This window comes from Lottia gigantea (assembly GCF_000327385.1).
Source record: "Lottia gigantea unplaced genomic scaffold LOTGIsca_71, whole genome shotgun sequence".
Classification (NCBI taxonomy): domain Eukaryota; kingdom Metazoa; phylum Mollusca; class Gastropoda; family Lottiidae; genus Lottia; species Lottia gigantea.
Genome location: NW_008710397.1, coordinates 1,078,140 through 1,100,961, shown reverse-complemented (window position 1 = coordinate 1,100,961; position 22,822 = coordinate 1,078,140). Strand labels below are relative to the sequence as shown.

At 33.8% G+C, this 22,822-nt stretch overlaps 2 protein-coding genes across 2 annotated transcripts; one reads left to right on the top strand and one right to left on the bottom strand.

Moving 5' to 3' along the window:
* Window positions 1–8,525: 8,525 nt before the first annotated feature.
* On the top strand, window positions 8,526–12,340 carry LOTGIDRAFT_235899 (hypothetical protein). The gene is made up of 8 exons (XM_009065890.1): window positions 8,526–8,588; window positions 8,968–9,137; window positions 9,462–9,636; window positions 9,802–9,976; window positions 10,520–10,602; window positions 10,868–11,029; window positions 11,370–11,567; window positions 12,059–12,340. The coding sequence occupies exons 2-8, from the start codon at window positions 8,986–8,988 to the stop codon at window positions 12,317–12,319; spliced, it is 1,206 nt and encodes a 401-aa protein (XP_009064138.1). The 5' UTR covers window positions 8,526–8,588; window positions 8,968–8,985; the 3' UTR covers window positions 12,320–12,340.
* A 2,313-nt stretch (window positions 12,341–14,653) lies between these two features.
* Window positions 14,654–20,469, bottom strand: LOTGIDRAFT_235897 (hypothetical protein). The gene is made up of 5 exons (XM_009065889.1): window positions 20,342–20,469; window positions 18,856–18,987; window positions 18,449–18,613; window positions 18,133–18,250; window positions 14,654–17,210 (listed from the first exon to the last, which is right to left on the bottom strand). The coding sequence occupies exons 1-5, from the start codon at window positions 20,396–20,398 to the stop codon at window positions 16,999–17,001; spliced, it is 684 nt and encodes a 227-aa protein (XP_009064137.1). The 5' UTR covers window positions 20,399–20,469; the 3' UTR covers window positions 14,654–16,998.
* Between the last annotated feature and the right edge of the window lie 2,353 nt (window positions 20,470–22,822).

Here is a 22,822-nt window from a genome sequence, read left to right as displayed (position 1 = left end):
TTGCTATTTCTTTTTCTATAGCCTAATAGAGGAAGAATATACAGGAAGTGACGTCAGAATATAGTGCTCATCTCTTTTCACATAGGGACACTCGTTCACATTTCTCTTTTATTCATTCAACTATGTTATGTATCCCGTTTGTGCTGGACCGTTCTGAAGAAGAATTGTGTAAACTTCATAAACTAGGCGCACCTAAGGGTTCAAAAAATGGGAGGGGCACAATTGGAATGGTCACAGAGACAATTACTTATTTATACCAATGTATATGGGTTTGGAAAATCTGAGAAAGAACATTGACAAGAACCAACTGGAATTAGAACTTAAGAATTACCTTTCAAATTATAGACACGCAATTCTCTCTTTTCTTATTCAAACATGTACGCTTTCACTCTCATAGTATTTTATGGATTTCGTCTAGTTCTAATTAAAAAGTCTTCGATATTTTTTCGCATATGACTCTCTAGTAAACTGCCAATAAAAAGCATTTAGTATCATCAGTTAGTTGTTAATTATTATTTGTTAGTTTATTGTTTGTTGTCGACTATTGTTTGTAAAGAAATCATGTTTACTATAGATTTGTAAATAATGCTAGTTTTTAATTGTAGAATAATGGAATATGTCTATTTTGTTTGTATAAAATCTGGAAACGACATAAAATTCAAAAACCCCAAAAATGTATTTCATTTTGTTCTGTTGTGGGTCATTTGTGGGCATGTGAACTTATATATGAACATAGCCGCAAAAGTTATTTCACTTGTCTTTGCTTCAGTGCCTTTCAGAAGTAATATTATAGGAATTGGTGCCTGGACTCAAGTGGAGCGAGGACATATTGTACAAAACTTAAAAAATACAGTCGCCTGAGCTCTTTGTTACTAGTTCCCAAACGCTTAATTGGGTGCCCTATGGGCCAAAATTTCATAGATTTTGGTCAACGCCTTCATTCTTCACCACCATAATTGGTGATTCAGAGCATATCATTGCATCCGTCTTAGTCGAAAAGTGAAAACTACTAGCAACTGGATCAACAGGATGGTCACAGATTTAATATATTTGATGGAGAGGGGTGAAGCCTGTTCCCAAATCCTTTTCATTATGTATATTTATATATATAATTGTGAATAAAGTATTGTTTACAAAAAAAAAAACAGATTTTGACCGCGCAAGTCCCCGACAAGATCGGACTATAATCCAGTTGCTCGCAGATTTTGCCACGACGGGTGCAAGAGGGGTACCAGAAGCGTTGGAAACCATCAATAGCCTTAAGTATTCGCTTTACCATTTGGTGAAATGAAAGACGACTTTTGACAGTTTGAGATTCGAGGACAGCTGTTCTACAGTGATATGAAAAGACCAATTGGGGCTGTTAAATCTGTTTAGGAGCATATCCGATAAGGCAAAGAAAAGAGCCGATCTTAAAGAGAAGGATTGGGTTTGTGAATGCTGCAATTCTCCCGCATTTTTTCAGACTCCCTTTGAAATGTACCATGATTTGTACATGATTCTATGATCTCACCTAATTGAATTCAAAGTTGATGAAATCCGAAATCGTAAATTTGGCAATGCATGAAGAGTGTACTTAAGATTTCTTTGATTTTGGCCACATCAATTTTCAGTGAATGTAAATAAATTTGATGAAAGTTAATCGAATTGGTTGAGTAGATTTTACAGATGTGGTTGTTTGTAGCCAAAACGTGGCCAATAAATAACTGGTGTATGTAGAAATTGAAAGGAGTTCTTTAGTCTGAAGTGATAAGTCACTAAATTGGGATGCCACACATGATGCTGCACTGAGAAAATTTTTCGAATCCAGCATAAAGTCCGGACGTAACAAAAAAATGCCTATAATATTACTAAAATCAGGAGATCTCAATTCAGCATACCAATTTTTGTCGTTAAACAATGACAAAGTTACTTCTCACCAAGGACATTTAGAAGAACCAAATTTGTAAAAAAAAGAAAAGAAACTGTGCCAAAATAAACGTAAGTTCGTAAGTGAAATAGCTCGATTATTTACCCCTTATAGCGTGAGTCCAGAAATGGCAGAATGAGGTATGTGATACGTAGTTTCAAAATAGTGATAGCGAAAAGTTTTTCAAATATCCGGCCTCAAAACAGAACCTTCGAACTTTAGGTCAACAGTTAGATCATAGGTCCCAACCCTTGAAGGTGGTCTAATTTGTGATATATGAACCTTTAACACTTTGAAATAAAATAACAACATTTAAAAACACTACTTGGCAAAATACCATCAATTCAATTCGTAATAAGTATCTTGATGAACCTTTTGTATAATACCAATTGTATAAATATCATCGATTCAAATTCTTAAAGATATCTTGATGAACCTTTTGTATAATACCAATTGTATAAATATCATTGATTCAAATTCTTAAAGATATCTTAATGAACCTTTTGAATAATACCAATTGTATAAATATCATCGATTCAAATACTTAAAGATATCTTAATGAACCTTTTGAATAATACCAATTGTATAAATATCATCGATTCAAATACTTAAAGACATCTTAATGAACCTTTTGAATAATACCAATTCTATAAATACCATCGGTTCAAATTCTTAAAGATATCTTGATGAACCTTTTGAATAATACAAATTGTATAAATATCATCGATTCAAACTCTTAAAGATATCTTGATGAACCTATTGAATAATACCAATTCTATAAATATCATCGATTCAAATACTTAAAGATATCTTAATGAACCTTTTGAATAATACCAATTCTATAAATATCATCGATTCAAATTCTTAAAGATATCTTGATGAACCTATTGAATAATACCAATTGTATAAATACCATCGATTCAAATTCTTAAAGATATCTTGATGAACCTTTTGAATAATACCAATTCTATAAATATCATCGATTCAAATTCTTAAAGATATCTTGATGAACCTTTTGAATAATACCAATTCTATAAATTTCATCGATTCAAATTCTTAAAGATATCTTTATGAACCTTTTGAATAATACAAATTGTATAAATATCATCGATTCAAATTCCTAAAACTATCTTTATGGTTGTAAATTGATTATTTAAAACGTCAAATCAATTCACATTATTGAAACCATAGCTGAAAAAGATACGTCTGAGTTAACATCCTTGACGAATTCAGCTTTCAACTCTTTCCTAATATAAAGATTTACATTGAGAAATTAGGTTGGCATTTTAATGATGATTTTGGGTCATAAAAGTGGCGAAACCTTGCCTGGAAACTCATATTACCCTCGTAAATAAATCAGCGAAATGCATCCCATGCTAAATTAACCTTAACAAATAGTTTTACCTTATCACTCCTAGTTTTCAAGCCAATTAAAGAAATATTTAGATGCTGTGTTGAAAGTGGAGATAAACCCCAAGATCTTTCTTATCTACAAGTTATCGGTAGTCTTTCTTTGTACCTTGACAATAAGATTCTGTCTCCTGTGTTTTCTCGACATTTTTAAACCAGAAATTTGTTAACACCGTGAAACACTCATAAATCTTTCTTTTTTTCATTTCAATTCGAAGTTTTTAAAAAATAGCCTCACTTTTTATGTGTGGATCCCACGTTAGGCCCTTTCAAATCGAGAATGCATGAAATAACGCGTAAAACAACAAAATATATATAGCAGTTTTACTGGAAGAACTGTCTTCACGATATCATCAAGAAAGAATGATATCGAAACCAACGATTATAGAACATATGGGCATAATATTCATATTCTTCGGAGCTATGCATAACAAAAATGATCCAACGCTTGAGGACTCAGAAGTACTCAATACCTTACAGAGTTAGCTTTGCTTCAATCCTAACAAAATGTAGAACAACTGGAACATTTTGACTGTTACATTGTGCATATTTATTATATATAAGAAACTGTTGTCGTTACACCATTGACCCTACGCTTGAGGACTCAATAGCCTTTGATAAACTCACGTTGAGGGTACTTCTGAACCAATTTAGAGCGATATAACTGCTGTATGTTGGCGTTATGACTGAATTTAATAGCTACTAAAGGACATTAATCAGTTAAAGTCAATATCAATTTGTTGCTTTGTTGATTTGTTTGTAAGATTAATTTCATGCCTGCTAGATCAGCTGGTTAGAGTCGGTAGTCCAGGATGACGTAGTCCGATAAACTGTCCATTGTCCATTAAGGTCTAAAGGGCTCGTACACATCAAAATTCGATAGTCTGAAATTGAAAGGCTACTGCCTCAGAAGCGTAACTGTAGGACGCTGTTTACAACTCGAATGGTTGGCTAATACAGTTCGTAACAATTTAATCAACTCGATAGAAAATCTTTTTTTAATGAAAAATGGTTCCGATTCTAAATGATGCCAAGCAGTATTTCATTCAACTATAAACTGTTATTCTAAAACACTTGAAAACATGGGACTTTGGTGACCAAAAATTACAAGTTATGCACATTAAAGATGAAGTATGCATCACTTTCAAAATAACAAGAATTGTATTCAAAATCTCTCTTTCTTTGAACACAGATGTATCAATTATAATAAACACTGAAAAATCATTATGTTTTCTATTTAAGTCAATGGACGAAGTAGTCCTATTCCATTTTCCTTGCCCTTTTAGATAATCTTTATTCGATAGAACATCTAGTTTGAACTTTGCTTTAGACAATGATATAAATATATCTCTAATACATTTTGTTTTTCGGCACATATTTCCACTTTAAATCCTTTAAGAGTGACAAAATAGAATCACTGCATAAATCATAACGATTGGTTTCTGCATATATTTTTGTGAAGCGATTTTTATCCAGAACAAGAGCATATATATAACGATAGTAATGTGTCATTTATTGTAGTTTTTTCGCTTGACATTGGACAGATTCTCGGACTCTCGTTATAATAACTTTAGATAACTATTAATATAAATTTATAGTCTTAAAGTAAAGACCTGATAACATATTTCATTAATAGTGAGATGAAATTGACTTTATAACCCCGATATAAATCACTTGATATAGTGTTTATTAGGACATCTTAACACTAATATGTCTTAAAACATTAAATATGTGAAATCAATATATTTGCATTAGTTTAATATTGTCTATAATGGCATTCCAGTTATTTAAACCAGCGGAAAGACACTGCTGTTGTCATTTTTAGCGGATATTTGAAGACTTGGTCATATCTTTCTACTTTCTTTCTAGCATAGTTTTGAGTTAAGAAGCACAAATTTTCAAACGCGGATAATTCTGCAGACCATGGATTTGAAAACTCAAATTTTGACGGTATGAACACTGTTACTGATCGGCTTAAAAAAAATTCCGTTTCTGATACCATGGTACGATTGGTCAAACGGATGGCGAACCTTTCCCTATAAGGGCAAAAGTCGTCCAAATATTTAACAGAAACTGATTCCTGCTACCCATAAAACTTTCAGAAATAAAAAAAAATAGTGCAGCAATAACAAAAAATGAAAAAAAAACAATATCGACTGAGTAGCATAATATCGGTCACTCGGACAAAAGTAATGCAGTTCTGGAAAAATATACAATTGCCACATCCGCCTTGACTTACAGTTCGAATCTCGAGAAATCGCAACCAGAGATGATCGGAAATTAAGCGAAGAAGAACATACGTCGCAGCAGTTATGATTCGAAAAACACAATTTCTGAAGATGATCATGCATTTATGTTGCCAATACGATGCAAAAAATTAGTAATACTTTTATTTTAGAAGATGATCATAATAAACTCATAATATTCATTCGCGTAACCGTATTCAAGATATGTCTAATCTAAGCAAATCATTTATGATATTAAATCGCATGTTATTTGTTCCATGATGGTAGTTAAGACTTTATGGCGCATATCGACGTATAGAAAATAGAGAATACATATCTAAGAGAGATTCAATCTAGCAGACTTTAACCAGGCAATCGCTTGTATTACTATTAATTTCACATCTGTTCAAGAAATAAAAGAGTCTATAAGGTGCTATTTTAACTATTATCGACAGAAAATGAAGCATTTTATGAGTTGAAATGATATGTTTAATGAAAAAAACATAATTCTATCGTCAGCTTTTCAATATGTGGAAAGTCGTAAAAGTCTAATCACGCCACCAGGAGACTAGTAGGTGTAATCTTGAACATTCTGGATTTCATTATTCTTGGATACAAAAATGATACCACCTCAACAAAGTTACCATACATTAGAAATAATATCACTGAGACACTGAAAGAGATTGTAAAGAGGGGCATTCCAATAATCAGCTATGTCCAGGGTTCATACAATTCTGCACAAAAGAAGGTTCTAAAGCGCTTGTAAAGGGGTTTTCTGATTTTTTTTTATCTGTATCGGAGACACAGGATCAATTTGTAAAATTACAAGTTTCATTCAGACGTATGTGGTTCCTGCAATTCCACTAAAACTAAGTATTTGATGACGTCACTTACCGCGAAGGGCCCTAAGTGATGCAAGCATCTTGCGATAAGTGATGTCATCAAAGCCTTATTTTTTGTGAAATTGCACGAACCACAGACGCCTGATTTAAAATTGGAATGGCGCAAATTGTTACTATCAGTGACCCCGATACACATTAACCTTTTAGAAAACCTCTTTAATACGTACACTAACAATATTTTCAATAGAATATAAAACATCTTTGCAATCCTTAAAATAAGTAATTTAAAGGCTTAGAGTGAGATTTCATTATCCTTTCAAAGAAGATATTATTTAACCAAAATTACAATACATACTTGTTGATAATGAAACATGATACTTAGAATTACTAATTATTTCAAGTAAATTCTGAAAACTTATTAGACTACCCATGGATTCAGCACTGATACCATTTCAATAAATGTACAAATTAATGATACCATTAAGACCAACCTGTTCATAAAAACAAAATTCCTGGAATCCATTAATCTTGAGTTAACTAAATGATATATGTTCGTAAAATTACAACAATGACTTCATTATTCAACGACATAAAAATGATACCATTTAAGCAAAGCGCCATAAAGATACATGCATTCAACAAAAATTGTCCTAGCCATAATATCCCTGTAGAGTTATCTACCATTTGAACAATTCGTTAAGAAAACGATCAACCAGACTGGTCTGCTGCAAGATTTGATTGTTAGAGGGACAGGTAATATGTCCGGAGGGGCAATATATAGTGTATAATGTTTAGTTGCAGTAATGGAATTTGTCGGTCGTCAGAAATTTTCGGGAAAGGGGGTGGGGTGAGGGTAATCCATTTGTTCTATGCCACGCCTTGCTTCCTGTAGCTACGGGCTAGCAACCAGCGGGTCACCATAGAAAACACTTTTATCCGTCCGTTCATTGTCCGTCTCAGAGAGCTTAGTAAGTTCAACGTCTCGGATCTCGATCGACTTTAAATAAAAATGCGAAGAGAAAGGAAACCTTTATTCATATCATGAAATCAATATGATGCTCACAACGTGTGCAATCAACAAACGTTGTCCTAGCGATAATATTCCAAAAGAGTTGTCTACAATCTACCAAAAAGCGTTCATACAGTGGTGGACTAAGACATTACTAGCATTTTCTTACACATGTTTGTAGCTATTCGTAAGGAAGCAAACACCCTTTTTTCTACTATTTCTTGGCCTAAGGGAAAGACATCATTTCATCTATTACTACTGGTTGGGGATGATGTCCGCTTAGGTGGGGAAAACAATCCACACAGAAGAAGTTGAGTAAGTCTACCATTATGTACCACAAATCTTACAAAACAAACGAGAGAATGAGAAGAAAAGTTTAACCTGTATAGGAGGGAGGGGTACTTAAATTTCTGCATACTGTTGTGGTCTGAAAAGGTAAAGGGAGGTAATAATATTCTGCTTTGAAGATTCATATTTTATGCTGTGTAAAAAAGGATCTTGTATTGAAATTAACTGTGTTATTTCTCTCTTCCACAGGTAAAGTTTAACTTTTATTTGTATTAATTATGTATCAAAATAGTCATCCATGTGTAACAAGGTTTTATAACAACTTTTATTTACAACGAAAAGAAAATAACTCTGCAATACCATGGTCAGATAGACTTTTCAAAGCATATACAGTCAACGATACTTACTTAATAACATCCAATTATCTGCCATTACAGCTCAAATTCAGCAATAAGCAACGCTTTAAAACATAACACTCTGACAACCAGCTAGTTTATGTGCGATTAAATAAAAAATCGCACTTAGGCCGGTAGCATGTTATCAATTTAAAACAGTCTGAGCAATGAAGATTATATTTTGTCAAATTTTCTACTTCGCAAATTGTCAATTTCATCCATTCCTTTATCAAGGTACGACTCGTGCGCATGAAGACGCCCGATTCGTCACTTATGAGGTCTACTGACATGCAGATATTTCAGCAAATTTGTTTAATCTGAGAAGTAGTACAGATAGCTCAAGTTAAGTTCGAAAAAAATATATTCAAGCGACTTAATAATAGGAGCAGATCTTTATCAGACATTGATATCATACAAAATTATAACTTATCTTATACCAGACCTTGACATCAATTACACTTATCTCGATAGCATCTTTTAATTCATATTTCTTACACTTTCTGGACTGGAGTAAGTAAAAAAATATATTTGAAACAATCGCAAATACATTTTAGCAATGCACAGTGCAGTCAAATTGGCGCGATTGATACAGAGGAGCCGGCTACGAGCTAGTTTCCCAATGTGAAGGACTGAAACACGGAAAGTTTGCCAATGAAAATGAATTTGATCTTTATAGTTCTATTTGGAATTGACATGGTGCGTCTGATGATGATGAAGGTAGCAGATATTCTGTATATAATGCAAACACTAGCAATGACCATACCAATTAAACGTTAGAGGCAATAAACATTATTGTTTTTCGAACTATTTTGCTGCCAATGCTCTTAACCACATTGTCAGCTTTTAGTAATGAATATACACAATTCATGCTCTTTCAACACCATTTCAGAGAATCTACCACCAGGCGATGGCATTTCTTTTCCTTTTGGTCTGTGTTTTGCCAATACTCGTACAATCAGCAGACAATGGACTAGCTAGGACACCACCAATGGGATGGCTAGATTGGGAAAGATTTAGATGTAATACAGACTGTGTTAATGATCCGGACAACTGTATAAGGTTTGTAACTGGACATTTGAAAACGGTATTGGTGCTTGACTTGGACTGACGACTAAAATTCTAGTCAGTAGGATAGAAAAGAATGCGGTGCACTGGAAAACTTGTCCTCGATTGCCGATATTCGTCTTTATACGCATAACTCAGAGCATAATTACCGTGCTAAATCGTTGGATCGTCTGTGTGTACAAGACCTTATGATCCTTCAACGACATTTAGGGGTAGAGATCACATTAAATAACGGAACACAATTTTATGGTCCATGTATACTACTTGTTTTCGGCAATGTAAATAAAGATTGTTGAAACGTTGTGTATATTATTTCAGTGAAAATCTCATTAAGACTATGGCAGATCTCATGGCATCTGAAGGATATAAAGATGCTGGTTATGAGTATGTATGCATTGATGATTGCTGGCCTTCTCATGAGCGAGGACCAGATGGTCGTCTTGTCCCGGATCCAGAGAGGTTTCCAAGTGGAATGAAAGCCTTGGCAGATTATGTGAGTATTTTCGATTAAAGATGGACCTTGGGAAATTAATCAATTTTATACCACATGTATTTCCCCTATTTATACCAACTTAATGCCTATTCTTCCAATAATAAAAGCTTTTAATGATGACTATGAGAACTATAGATGTGCAATAGTAGTTGGTGCTCCTTTCAGGTGCACAGTAAAGGTCTCAAGCTTGGAATTTATGAAGATTTTGGTACTGAAACATGTGCCAAGTATCCAGGGAGCGAATTCTATCTCCAAACTGATGCCCAAACCTTTGCTGATTGGGGAATAGATCTGTTAAAATTTGATACTTGTAACTCGTATTCTTCAGATTTTCAATACGGTAAGTTGCAATTGAGCTATTTATTTTGATATAAACATCATTGAAGAGTAAAACCTAAGTGTTAAGCTTTTGTTAGGGATGAGGTGTCCGTGATGTTTATTTCATTAAAGGGACTATTTGAGTCTTGAACATATGTAAATAGTCTCGTTAAGCACTAGAAATGTACGGAAATCTCAAAATTCCTTCAAAAATATCTCAAACTAGGAAATTCTGTTCTTATTTCTTCAGATGTCTTTCAAACTTTCTGTACACACATGGATTTGAAGGTTCAAATTTTGACGAGGAGCTGTGAACACTATTACTGATCGGCTTAGCTATAAAAAAAAAAATCCGGTTTCTGAGACTAAGGTAGATTGGTCAAAAAATGGCGCATTCGTCCCTTTAATGCAACTTTGTGAAATATCCATAACAACACTAAACGCCAAACATTGACACATATCCAAGTTTCTGAAACTACTGCATTTGCACAGCCCCTAATGGATCTTGGATTAGACTATTCGGTTTTTCCATGTCAGTGACATAAGAGCTGTCGTTCTTTTACAGGTTTTCCAGCTATGGCATTTTACTTGAATCAAACGGGAAGACCAATACTATTCTCTTGTGAATGGCCTCATGGGGAAAGTGAAGTAAGTATCAAATCAGGATTTAATCATACTTAATCATTGGATATCCTATCAGTGTGTTTTCGAATTTCCGCACAGCTTTCGGAAAAATTAAAAGGCATTCAAATATCTTAAAAATGGGAAGCTAAGGACCATTGAAGCCTCCAGAAGCCAACAGGTTTTAAATGCCCGAATTTTTCCTGTATTTATCTGTTTTCGGGATAAGGAGGGAGGGTGGGGGGTCGCCCCCTGCTTATGATGCTAACCTCATTACAATGTTGCATTACAGAGTAACTTTACCGCAATACGACAGGCTTGTAATATGTGGAGAACCGGATTGGATATAGAAGATTCTTGGGACAGCGTAGTGGGTGTTATTGATTTTTATGCTAAAGATGCTCAAAATTTTAGTAGCTTTTCTGGTCCTGGTGGTTGGGCAGATCCAGATGAGGTAAGGCAATTCCCAAATTCACATCACGCATCTCAGAACTAATACTTCTCATGGAACCAATTTTGAAGCAATCTTACACAATTTCTGCAATCCAGACTATTTGTTTCCGACTATATGACTGTAGCCTACGCTTTGGAATGAAATTTTGTCAAAATCCTTTATTCATAAGATCTAATCTCACACTGACATGCGTTTGGGTATAAAAATCCTGATTACTGAACACACTGGATAGATCTTAAACGAATTACACACAGTATCACAAACAAACCGTCCCAAAATAAGTTGCTGAAAATAAGTTATTTGTTGCGAGTCTAAATTTTTACAGGTTGTTTTTTTTTAGGTGATAGTGGGTGATTTTGGATTAAGTTATGAAGAAGAACGGGCTCATTTTGGTATGTGGGCAATGTTTGCATCTCCCTTGCTGATGTCAGTAGATTTGAGGAACATTAGAAACTCGTCAAAAGCTTTGTTACAAAATAGAAATATATTAGCTATAAACCAAGATCCCTTGGGTCATCAGGCTACCCTTAAGATGGAAGTAAGTTTCTTAAACATTTTAATTTCCACACGGGATAAAGCGTTTGCAAATTCAGTCAACTGACTTTAACTAAGAGTTTACATAAATAGGTGTTGAAAGAAAGTAACTATATTTTACAAGGGATCCTTTAAATCAGCTAGTCCTTGGCTAAAACTCTTAGCATTGATCTTTCTCGGATTATCCGTGCCCATTATCCGTGCCAATTCGACTGGAATTTTGAGTGAAGATGACTTATTCAAGGTCCTCGGACTTTCAACTTTTCTGTGCACTGAAGAACTATTGTGACTTCTATTTGGTGTAAAGAAAAATATCACAGTGAGATAATGCCACTTAAGCGACCATTCACTCTAATGGAAGAAGAATTATGATTTGCCAAGCTACTTTGTCGGACACCATAGTTGCGTATGAACTCCTAATTCCGTGTGGTCCACTGGGGGTATTTTTTTTTTAAATAAATCAAAATCCACCATCTCAAATCTTATAAATTCCAGCTGGCTAATGGATATGTCTACGTCTTTACCAGAACATTAGTTGATAATAAGATAGCTGTAGCGGTATTGAATAAAGCATTCAACGGAATGCCTACCAGTGTTACTATGACCGGAAAGGACCTGGGACTAACAGACGAAAGTGGTTATACAATAACAGATGGTTTTACTGGTGATCAAATAGGATCTTATGGACCCACTTCAGAAATTATCCAAAATGTTAACCCTTCGGGTATTGTTATTTTTGTAGCTACACCAAAATAAGAATAAATCTCTTATTAAATAACCTTACTTTATATTTCTAGAAGTCTGATCTTCATTTTGCAATTTATTTCTTTAGCTTAACTTCATAATGTGTTGTATGCCTGGATATAAACTGTTCGAACAATTTGTTTGGATCGGATGCTCTGCCAATTTTACTGTAACCACCACAATGAAAGGGCACTATAAAAAATTCCCGTTATTTAATGCCTTTCTAAATAATGCTGTTGACTTTCATGTATACGTGATCGACACCGAAAAAAAGTGCGCTTACTTTCAATAAAGCAGTCTTTGTGATGGACATAAAGAGCTTATTCAGAATAAGGTGAAAAAATATTTCTCCGCAATATGGAGGGTTTTTTTTGTTTTGGTTATGAAATTTCTTTAATCTGCCAGACCAATACCATTGTAGTCGATTATATATAGTTGGGCCTATATTAACGATACCGCCCTTGTCAAATATCCAGCCTAATCAAGGAAAATTTTTAAGTAAACCAAATATTCTGGTAAGTTGGTCCTGTTTCATCAATTCTCCGATACAAAGCGGCCTTCAGAAATCGAAGTTACCGAACACCTTATCGCTGTCGTCTAAAAACACAGTTTCACAGGAAACATAGTCTAGATGCTACTAGTTGTCATTCCTTATCCACACTAGTCTAGAAGTTGTAATTTGTTTTCTTATTCACACTAGTCTAGATGCAACTAGTTGTTATTTCTTATCCACACTGTTGAGATGTTACTATTTGTTATTTCTTATCCACACTGTTGAGATGTTACTATTTGTTATTTCTTATCCACACTGTTGAGATGTTACTATTTGTTATTTCTTATTCACACTGGTGAGATGTTACTTGTTGTTATTTCTTATCCAAACTTATCTAAATATTACTAGTTGTCATTTCTTATCCACACTGGTGAGATGTTACTTTTTGTTATTTCTTATCCACACCAATCTAGATGTTACTAGTTGTTATTTCTTATCCACACTGGTGAGATGTTACTAGTTGTTATTTCTTATCCACACTAATATAGACGTTACTAGTTGTTATTTCTTATCCACACTTATTCTAGATATTACTAGTTGTCATTTCTTATCCACATTAGGGAGATGTTACTAGTTATTAATTTGTATCTACACTAGTCTCTGGATACTGTAGTTTTTTTTCCATATCCACACTAGTCTACATGCTGCAGTTTTTTTCTTATCCACCGTAATCTACACGCCACTAGTTGTTTTTTTCTTATCCACACTTGTCTTGATGTTACTAGTTGTTTTTTTCTTATCCATACTTGTCTGGATGTTACTAGTTGTCATTTCTTATCCATACTTGTCTGGATGCTACTAGTTATCATTTCTTATCCATACTTGTCTGGATGTTACTAGTTGTCATTTCTTATCCATACTTATCTGGATGCTACTAGTTACCATTTCTTATCCACAATTGTCTGGGTGTTACTAGTTGTCATTTCTTATCCACACTAGCTTGAATGCTTCTAGTTTTTGTATCATATCCACACTGGCCTGGATGAAACTATTTGTTATTTCATGTCCTAACTAACCCAGATGCTTTAAGTTGTTATTTCATATCCACAATAACCTAGTAGATGCTTTAAGTTATTGGTCATGATCCACAATAACCTAGATGCTATAAGTTGTTATTTCATATCCACAATAACCTAGATGCTGTAAGTTGTTATTTCATATCCACAATAACCTAGATGCTCCAAGTTACTATGTCATGATCCACAATAACCTAGATGCTATAAGTTGTTATTTCATATCCACAATAACCTAGATGCTATAAGTTGTTATTTCATATCCACAATAACCTAGATGCTATAAGTTGTTATTTCATATCCACAATAACCTAGATGCTCCAAGTTACTATGTCATGATCCACAATAACCTAGATGCTATAAGTTGTTATTTCATATCCACAATAACCTAGATGCTATAAGTTGTTATTTCATATCCACAATAACCTAGATGCTATAAGTTGTTATATCTTTATCCACACTTCAAAATAACTAAAATGCTGTAAGTTGTAATTTTTTTTCGACACTAGTCTAGATGTTAGGCTACTAGTTGTTATTTCTTACCCAGACTAGCAAAGATGCTACCAGCTGTTCCATAAAATCCCTTTTAGATGTTGTTATTTATGTTCAAATAGTGTCTAAGATACCATTTACAAAGACTATGGGCTATTATCCAGCTCAAACTCAGATGTAGTTAGGCCATTCGAAGTTTGAACAGGAAAAGAAAACGGTGAGCATCTCCAAGCGTTGGGTTTTTTGTTAATACTTCATAAACAATTGACACTGTTGAAATAACCAAAGTTTCCAAAGTGAAAGAATCTGTTTTATTATCGCAAGTTTACTCTCCAAAACATTCATTCTACAAGAGTTATACAATTACAACAAATCTTAAAATAAAACAGAATCAGTGTTCTATTAAGAATGGAAATGGTTAACTTGATAAAAATCCAACTCAAAATCAAATTTACATTTTAACAATTAAGTCACCATTTATCTGCTCTTACTAGAACCATAAACCAACATTTCTCTTGGAAACTGTAGGGACAATGTGACTCGCCAACGTGCCTTCAAGTACTATGGTCTTAGAATGAAGATAAAATTAAGAATTTCATACATGGCCAATAAGAGCATAATATATTCATCAGTAGATATACCTGGTGTCATAAATAACATAACAGGATCCTTATGTAATCCAATAAATCAAAAAAAAAATTAGGAATTATCCATAAATATGCAATTAACTATTGAAAAACGCTTAATATTAAGATTAGGCGTAATTTTTCAACAATTACTTAGTTTTATGAATTTTCCAGGGATTCTATTTTACTCTATGACACCAGGTAAGTTCACTGATGAACATATACTCATATTGACCATTCTTGAGAACTTAAATTTTATGTCACTTCTAAGACGAAGTATCACTAAGTTCTGTTTCCTCAAGCTTTTTCAAAGTCAGTCTGTTTGCTGATTCACTTTTTAGTAATCTTACCATCCAAGATATATTTCAATAAGTGTTACAAATATGTTCAAACTAATCTTATTGAAACACAGTTCTAGATAAATCTGTTAATTATTCTGAATTGACCAAAATTAAATGCAACAGAACATCTAAAACCTATCTCAACTGGATTGTTTGCCACATAAATTATATACTTAATTGTTTTTAGGATGTACAAAAAAATGACATCAAACTATAAATGAATCCAACTAGTTTAAAAAAAAATGGGGAATAAATTGGTTACAAAATATAGAAATTATAAAATTGATAAACTCTTCCATTTAGAAATGTTTCATGTTTTAGAAAACAAATTATTTTCCTTTCATTCATGGAAAAGTTTATGGATAATCACAGCTAAAAAATTTTAATACTAAAGTGATTGTAAAGAGGTTTTCTACATTTTTTATGTGTATCAGGGATACACTGATTGCACTGGTTGTTTTATTCCACAAAAAATAAGTGCTTGATAATGTCACTAATTGCGATTGCAGGAACCAAAGTGAAAACTGATGGTAAGTGTCCTCGATACTCATGAAATTTTAAAAACGTATTTACAATCCCTTTAATTAAGTATACAAATTTATATTTGCAAGAGTTGGGTTTTGATTCAAATATCGCAATTTTAAACAAGTTTATATCACTTTCCAATTTTTAATTACAAAAACCATATCAGCTAATTTGCGTCCTGACAAAGAGTTGGTGTAATTTATGTTTCAAGCTATATTCACAAATTAACTTCTACTTCTATGTTCAAGTTACCTGAATTGAATCTGATACATGGCTTATATAAATAGACAACATGGTTCTAAAATGAAAAATTTTAAAAGGGAAAACTTGAGATGAAATAAATACATTCTTAATTTATCTACAAATATATTCTCAATGAATGTGAAAATGGGAATAAAACTCAAAATATCGGTGACAAAGACAAAACAGAACACAGAATGGCAGATTTGTTCAATTTCATGATAGAAAACATGTTAAACATTTTTCTGTTAATATTCTTAACACTGAGAGGGGCAAGCCCATCCCAAGAAATTCAACTCTATTTGATTAAATAAACACTTAAAATTCCAAGCTTTGGGTATTAGACATTGACTGGTTTTAAAATGTTTACTGGATCGAAATGTTTCAATTTCTTCAATAGACAGTAAATACTTTAACAATGATCATTAACTCACTAAAAATGAGCTATGTCTTTATTCCCAACAATAAAATGGTAAAACTATTTAGAGATTATTTTAAAAAAAACTCTGCCTAAACATGAAGTATTAATAAAGCTGCCTGTACAAACTATAAATAACATTACTTTCTCTAATAAACAGTTAAATGACAAATGAAAAAAACACCATGGTCTTATACATAAAAATTATTGATATATTGATAAAAATGAGTCCTTTAAATATAAATCTGAACTAACATTAACAAACCAGATGAGGAAGTCTCAAATATGAATTTTAATTCATCCTCATGAATATTAAAATTAAAAACATTCAAACGACACAAAATGAGATACTGTTAGAATACAAACAAGCCGTTTTCAATGAAGTCTGTAATGTATTCCAATAGTTTGAAGGATGATCATGAACTGTTTGATAATTATTATGATCATTTCTTTATAAAACAAATGTTTGATGTTAAATGATGCTTATGCCGACTTATCATCCTTTTCTCCATCTTCTGCTTCTTTGTTCTCTTCCGATTTCCTCTTCAAAAATGCTCTACCCTCTTTGGCAGTCTTCTGCATTGTTCCAGCTCTTTTCACTGGGGTTTTAGCAGGGGCAGGTGTGGGTTTATTGCCTGATCTTGTACGTCTACCTTCATTCACATTAATTTCTGTGTCAGGAAACAACACTTTAGCTGTAATAAAAGAAAATGGCAATGAAAATTAAAAACAATCAAGGGAGACAATTTCTAAAATATTTTGAACTTCATAAATGACAGTATAGTATAGTGCTCTTTGCTCAGCTATTTAAACGACTGAGGTTCTTGTTGATACTAAGTAGAAATATATACTCAGGCAAAAAAAGGGTTTATTGGTGCAGATAGGTCATGGGAATTAAAATAAATAGGTTTAATATCATCATGCAGTGCCAAATGTTAACAAAAGATCGGGGGGATATCACAGATCGCACACCTTTCAAGTTTTGTTATAAAAAAGATTAAGGTCAGCAACATTCTTATAGAGTCGGTCGGGAAACTGGAAGCCGGACTATTATTTCTTGGCCTAATTTAGCCACCAAGTGCAAATAAGCATTTTCTATAATAAAGCTAGGAGATCTGCTATAGCAATGCTTGTATCAGAAAAAAAATAGTCACCATGCAAAAAAATGGAAAAAATAATGAAATTTTTCAATTACAAGAAATCACTGATCAACTGGGTATAAATATCAACAGAATTGTCGAATAGGGAAATCGAATGAGTAATTAGACTGCCTATACTCGCTAGTAAAATGATTTTGATTGGTGGTAATGATGCTGGATTGTTTGCTATGGTAGCTTGAAATTAGATCACAATGGAGTATTAAATAATGACGTAAAGAAACATGTCTTAAAATAGAATTTGGGAGATGTATCAAAATAAAAATGCAACAGACAACTAGTCCAACATTATCATCAATTGTAGATCAAGCATAATAAACAGATGGGGTCAAAACATTGCAAAAAAAAAATAAATAAAGGTTATCCTCTCTCCATGATTAGTCTAAAGCAACAAGAATATTCACCTGCCATATGAGTTTAAATGTGACACTCATCAAAAATAATTATTCCATGATCTTACCTTCCTGAACAGCTTTAGCGATGGTACTATCACGTTTCGGTTGTGGTTTATCTGCCTTTTTCTTGGTTTCCTGTCTAGTATCACCTAATTTTTCAGATCCAACCAAGGCTTTTCCTTCCTGAAATCAATGAATTATAACTTTATATTAAAATAGTTATACCATAAGTCCCATAAATCGAATATGGGCAAAGATCCTAATTTTTAGTCTCGAAAAGGGAGGAGCAGGTAAATTTCATCTTTTTTATGATCATTCGACAAGAATTACAAAAGACTGATCACGCTCAAGGTAACACATGAAAATGACAAATAGAAATACCTTAGCAGTTGCCACCATAGTGCCATCCTTAGGCAGCTTAGGCTTCTTTACTGGTGGTTCAGCTGCCACTTCATTCTTAAGTGCTTCCAATTCTTTTTGTTGTGATCGAGTAGCTGCATCTGGATCTGGTGCTCCACCCATACTGTCTAAAACAGCTTCACCTTCCTAAAATTTAAATAATTAGAAATATGACTTTCCTTGTTGCAAAGGGAGAGCGTGTGCCTGCTTCATAGAAATAGAACAATTCCTGTCTCGCTTTTTCTTACGAAATGTATAGTTAAGTGGTGCACACTTCTCTTTAGATTAACCATACCAATTGCATGATAATATCTCAAACTTAACAAATTACATTACATTAGCAATAACACGCCCACATCAGTAATATTCAAACAAAATTCACTCATTACCTTAGCAGTAACAACCATAGTACCATCTCTTTCTAAGCTTGGTTTAGAACTGGAATCACCAGCATCTGATATCAAACCTTGTGCTTTCAACAATTTGGTAGCCCCTTCGGACTTCAAAAGTTCAATGCCCTCCTACAATAGAGATAAACATTCTGATTCTCTGAACACAAGAGAAATGGAAGTGATAGCAAGAGAAGTTCATCCTTTGAAGAAGTTGCATGAGCAATGTGAAATTAACATTAACAAATCGCAACTTTGGATATTGCAGATAACTTTTTTTCGAAATATTCCAAGGACTTAGGAATTTGACTTTTCTTTTTGCTTTACCAATGACACTTGATACAGGGTATTGTTAAATTTTTTATGTGATTCCTGCATTTGTTCAAGCCGTGAAAACTTCGACTAAAACAATGGAAAATAATTGCCGACAGTAGTTAAATTTGAACTTATTACATACAATTAAGCAACCTGATCCTGAGGTGAGATAATTCATATTTCGTACATCAATAGTGACAATGATGATTAACTTGTTTTTAGTGGAGATAATTAAATAAGATTAATTGATAACTTCTGGTATTTTTGTTTTCCATTGTAACCTTACCAGTCTACAAGTACCAAAGTTCACTTCCAATGACGCTATTCACAACCAATCAAAGCTTGTCGTTGTTTGATAAAAATAAGAATTCTGGGATATGGAACCCAAAGATGCGCTCAAATTGCTTAATTTTTTAGTTTGCCATTCCACAATTCGACAACATTATGAAGAAATAATTCCTACAGAACAAGATTTTATTGGTTAACGATGTCATTAATGGTACTGTGGTACTTCTAGTTAGATTACAATGCTAACAAAAATATCACAGAAAAGGGTAAGAAACCAAGCTTCATTAGCCAAGAACCCATTTGTCAAGGTAAGACCCAACTTCACACATAAAATTGGGTCAAATGATTGCAGACAGTTCCCCTTTGTTAGGATGTGCTCCTGACTTGTTTGCACTGAACAAAGGATAACCTGGGATTATGGTTGTCATCACTCATGGCTTAAATTCGCGTAGTACGCTTTTTGTACTGCGCATTTTTCGCGGGAGAAAATTCGATTAGAAAATACTGTCACGTGGATGACAAAATTGAAGCATGACAAATTCAATGTGTTGCCGGGATCCGTTAAGCATTAAGTTTGACCGGCTCTCTGACCTTTCAATTTCTGGTCGCCATCTTGGAAGAAAACAACACATATTTCAAAACATATTTACGGGTATTTATACATCTTATTTGTTGCATATTTGTCATTACAATGTTTGTTTAAGAACTAAGGACCAACACGGACGAACGATTTTTACTCGAATGGGGGATAACAATGGAAATATTCGCATAATTAGGTCACTACTAAATTTTCTCATAGAAAAACAAATGGCGTCATAGAATTACTTTTGCTTCATGTTTACATTGAATTTTACAAATCTACGACAATAAAAAATACTCATACCTTTGCAGTCACTTGCATCGTTCCATCTCGCGTCAAAGTAGACTTTGCATCTGCCATTTTGATGAATAATATTGCAGGAATTCTTCGCCGAAATCAGGGTGGATTCTGCTCAGTTTGCACGAGGTTCACGGACAGGTTGCGAGAAGGCGTGGTCACGTGGTCGGCAACGACAATTCTAATTGGTCTCCGAAAAAGAGACTGCACCGGAAGCGGGAAAATAAAAACAAAAACAAACAAATCTCTCAGTTAGAAATAAAGTTTGTTCATTAAACCTTAATTAGTATTGTTTTAGCGAGTAACCGGATTACCTCTTGAATGGGGATTTACAGACTGAACCGTTAATTATTGTTTTCAGAAAGAGTTGAACACTGACACTTGCCCTAACACAATTTAACGCCTGGTTATTGAGACTACCCCATATGATAACTTTTTATTTTAATGTTAATAATACTTGAAAACTCCAGTGTATCATGGAACCCAGCAAGTTATTGGCTTTGCAACCCCAGAGAATGTTCTGTGATGTATATAGTAGTTTTTTCTTACAAATGCCCAATAGTCGCTGAAATAACTTACAGCAATCTAGGTAACCAGAGATGGGGTAGGGACAACCGATTACTTCTTGAACTGACAAACTGAATTAAAGGTAGCTGGAAATATTTCGAACAGATCAAGTTTCCAAATTTCTTTCCCTAAATGTCTTAGTCACGTAGAAATGAGTTAGATACGTATAATAAGATAACAAAGTATATTAGGCTATATTCCTTTTTTTAATCAATAGAACCAAAGTTTATGCAGCACATAATAGAATGGCAGAACTGGTACATTTGATATGTTTTAAATAGGACACACACACCATCTGTTTCAACAATCGTATTTCAGTCTTTAGCTAAATCAGTAATTGTGTTCACCGTCGAAGTTGAGCCTTCAAATCCAAGTACAAAGTTATCCGCGTTTGAAAGTTACAACGAGGACTCGTCTTTTATTGATACGTCATTTGTAGAAAAAAACGAAAAATATAGAAAAGAGAGCCTAATGTCTAGTTTGAAGTAGATTTACAGTTGTAGTACTTCTGAAGACTACATATATTCAAGACCAAGTCAAAACCCAACAATGTTGAAACAAGGCCTGTAAGAATTGGATTCCAACCGTTGTGTTCTCGTACCCCTTACCGTTGTATGTTATATACGCAAGGAAAATGTTCCAAAAAATTCTTGACAAATTGAATTGTTGGCAAAAAGTCATCCAGATACCCAAATCAATCGTTGTTATCAAATGCATTATCACACCAAAATTGTAAGCATACAAAACACCGGTTTGGATAGAACCGACAGCCAATATAAATACTCTGCACCGGCGTAATTGCACTCTAATATCGACCCTATTCACGAAATAATTTTGATATATGCCTATTGATAATAAACCCACGTCCGATTAATCCACGAAAAGACAATTGTTTACATTTTCAATGAAATTGCCTCGAATACGCAATTTTGTAGGCCTACAATAAAATATGGCTATGATTATTCTAGTCTCCTTAGCTGTTTCAGACTAGTAGTCCTCGTAAGCAACCGAACGGAGCAAACACATAAGATTTCCGAATACGATTTTGTTCGGTCGAATATCATCTTTATTTCTTCTCACGTCGCTTCTCCAAATCTCATCATATGGTATTCAATAACCAAATAACGGAAGAAATTTTCTCCTGACAGACAATAGTATTGAGTTTGCCACTGGTGACGATGTTGGAAGCAAACTGCCCCACCCCCCTTGAACAATGGTTTGTAGCCTACCCCCAATTATTGTACCCCCACTTTATTTCTAACAAATTTTAAAATAAAATTTTAATATATTTTTGCCCCAGTATATATGTTAATTCTATTTTTCCAAAATTTTCTTGATGGAGACTCCTCGGATCTGCTGCTCGACAGTTCCCCCATCAAGCCAGTCTGCACTTTATTTGTACCCCCAGTCTCGAGAGGCTCGCACCTCCACTGATGACAATTAAGTGACTTATAAAATGGAACTATTCTGTCAGTCACATAGCACAACGTCGATTTCATTAAGGAAAGACAAAGAAATATTTCAGACAACAGTAAATGACATCGACCCACGAGAATTCGCCTTATTATTGTGGTAGCTTATTTATTCTTCAAAGGCATGAGGATTAGATTCTATCACTATCCAAGACTGAAATAATTTAAAATCATTATTGGACCTACCTGATTACAAGGAATAACGTATTATTACTCTTATTCTTAAAACTGTAGAAAAAAATGTCAAACTAACAACAGACACAGCGAGGCCTACATGTGATTAGATCATCCAATCAAATTGCTCGTCTTAAATATTTTCCCGGGTAACTGACGTCAGTCTGACATAGTCAACACGATAAAATGCATCGACCAATGAGAAGCTCTTATTTGTGACGTAGACATATACGGGGATTGAATGTGGAATTAAGCAACATATTTTTTCTATCGA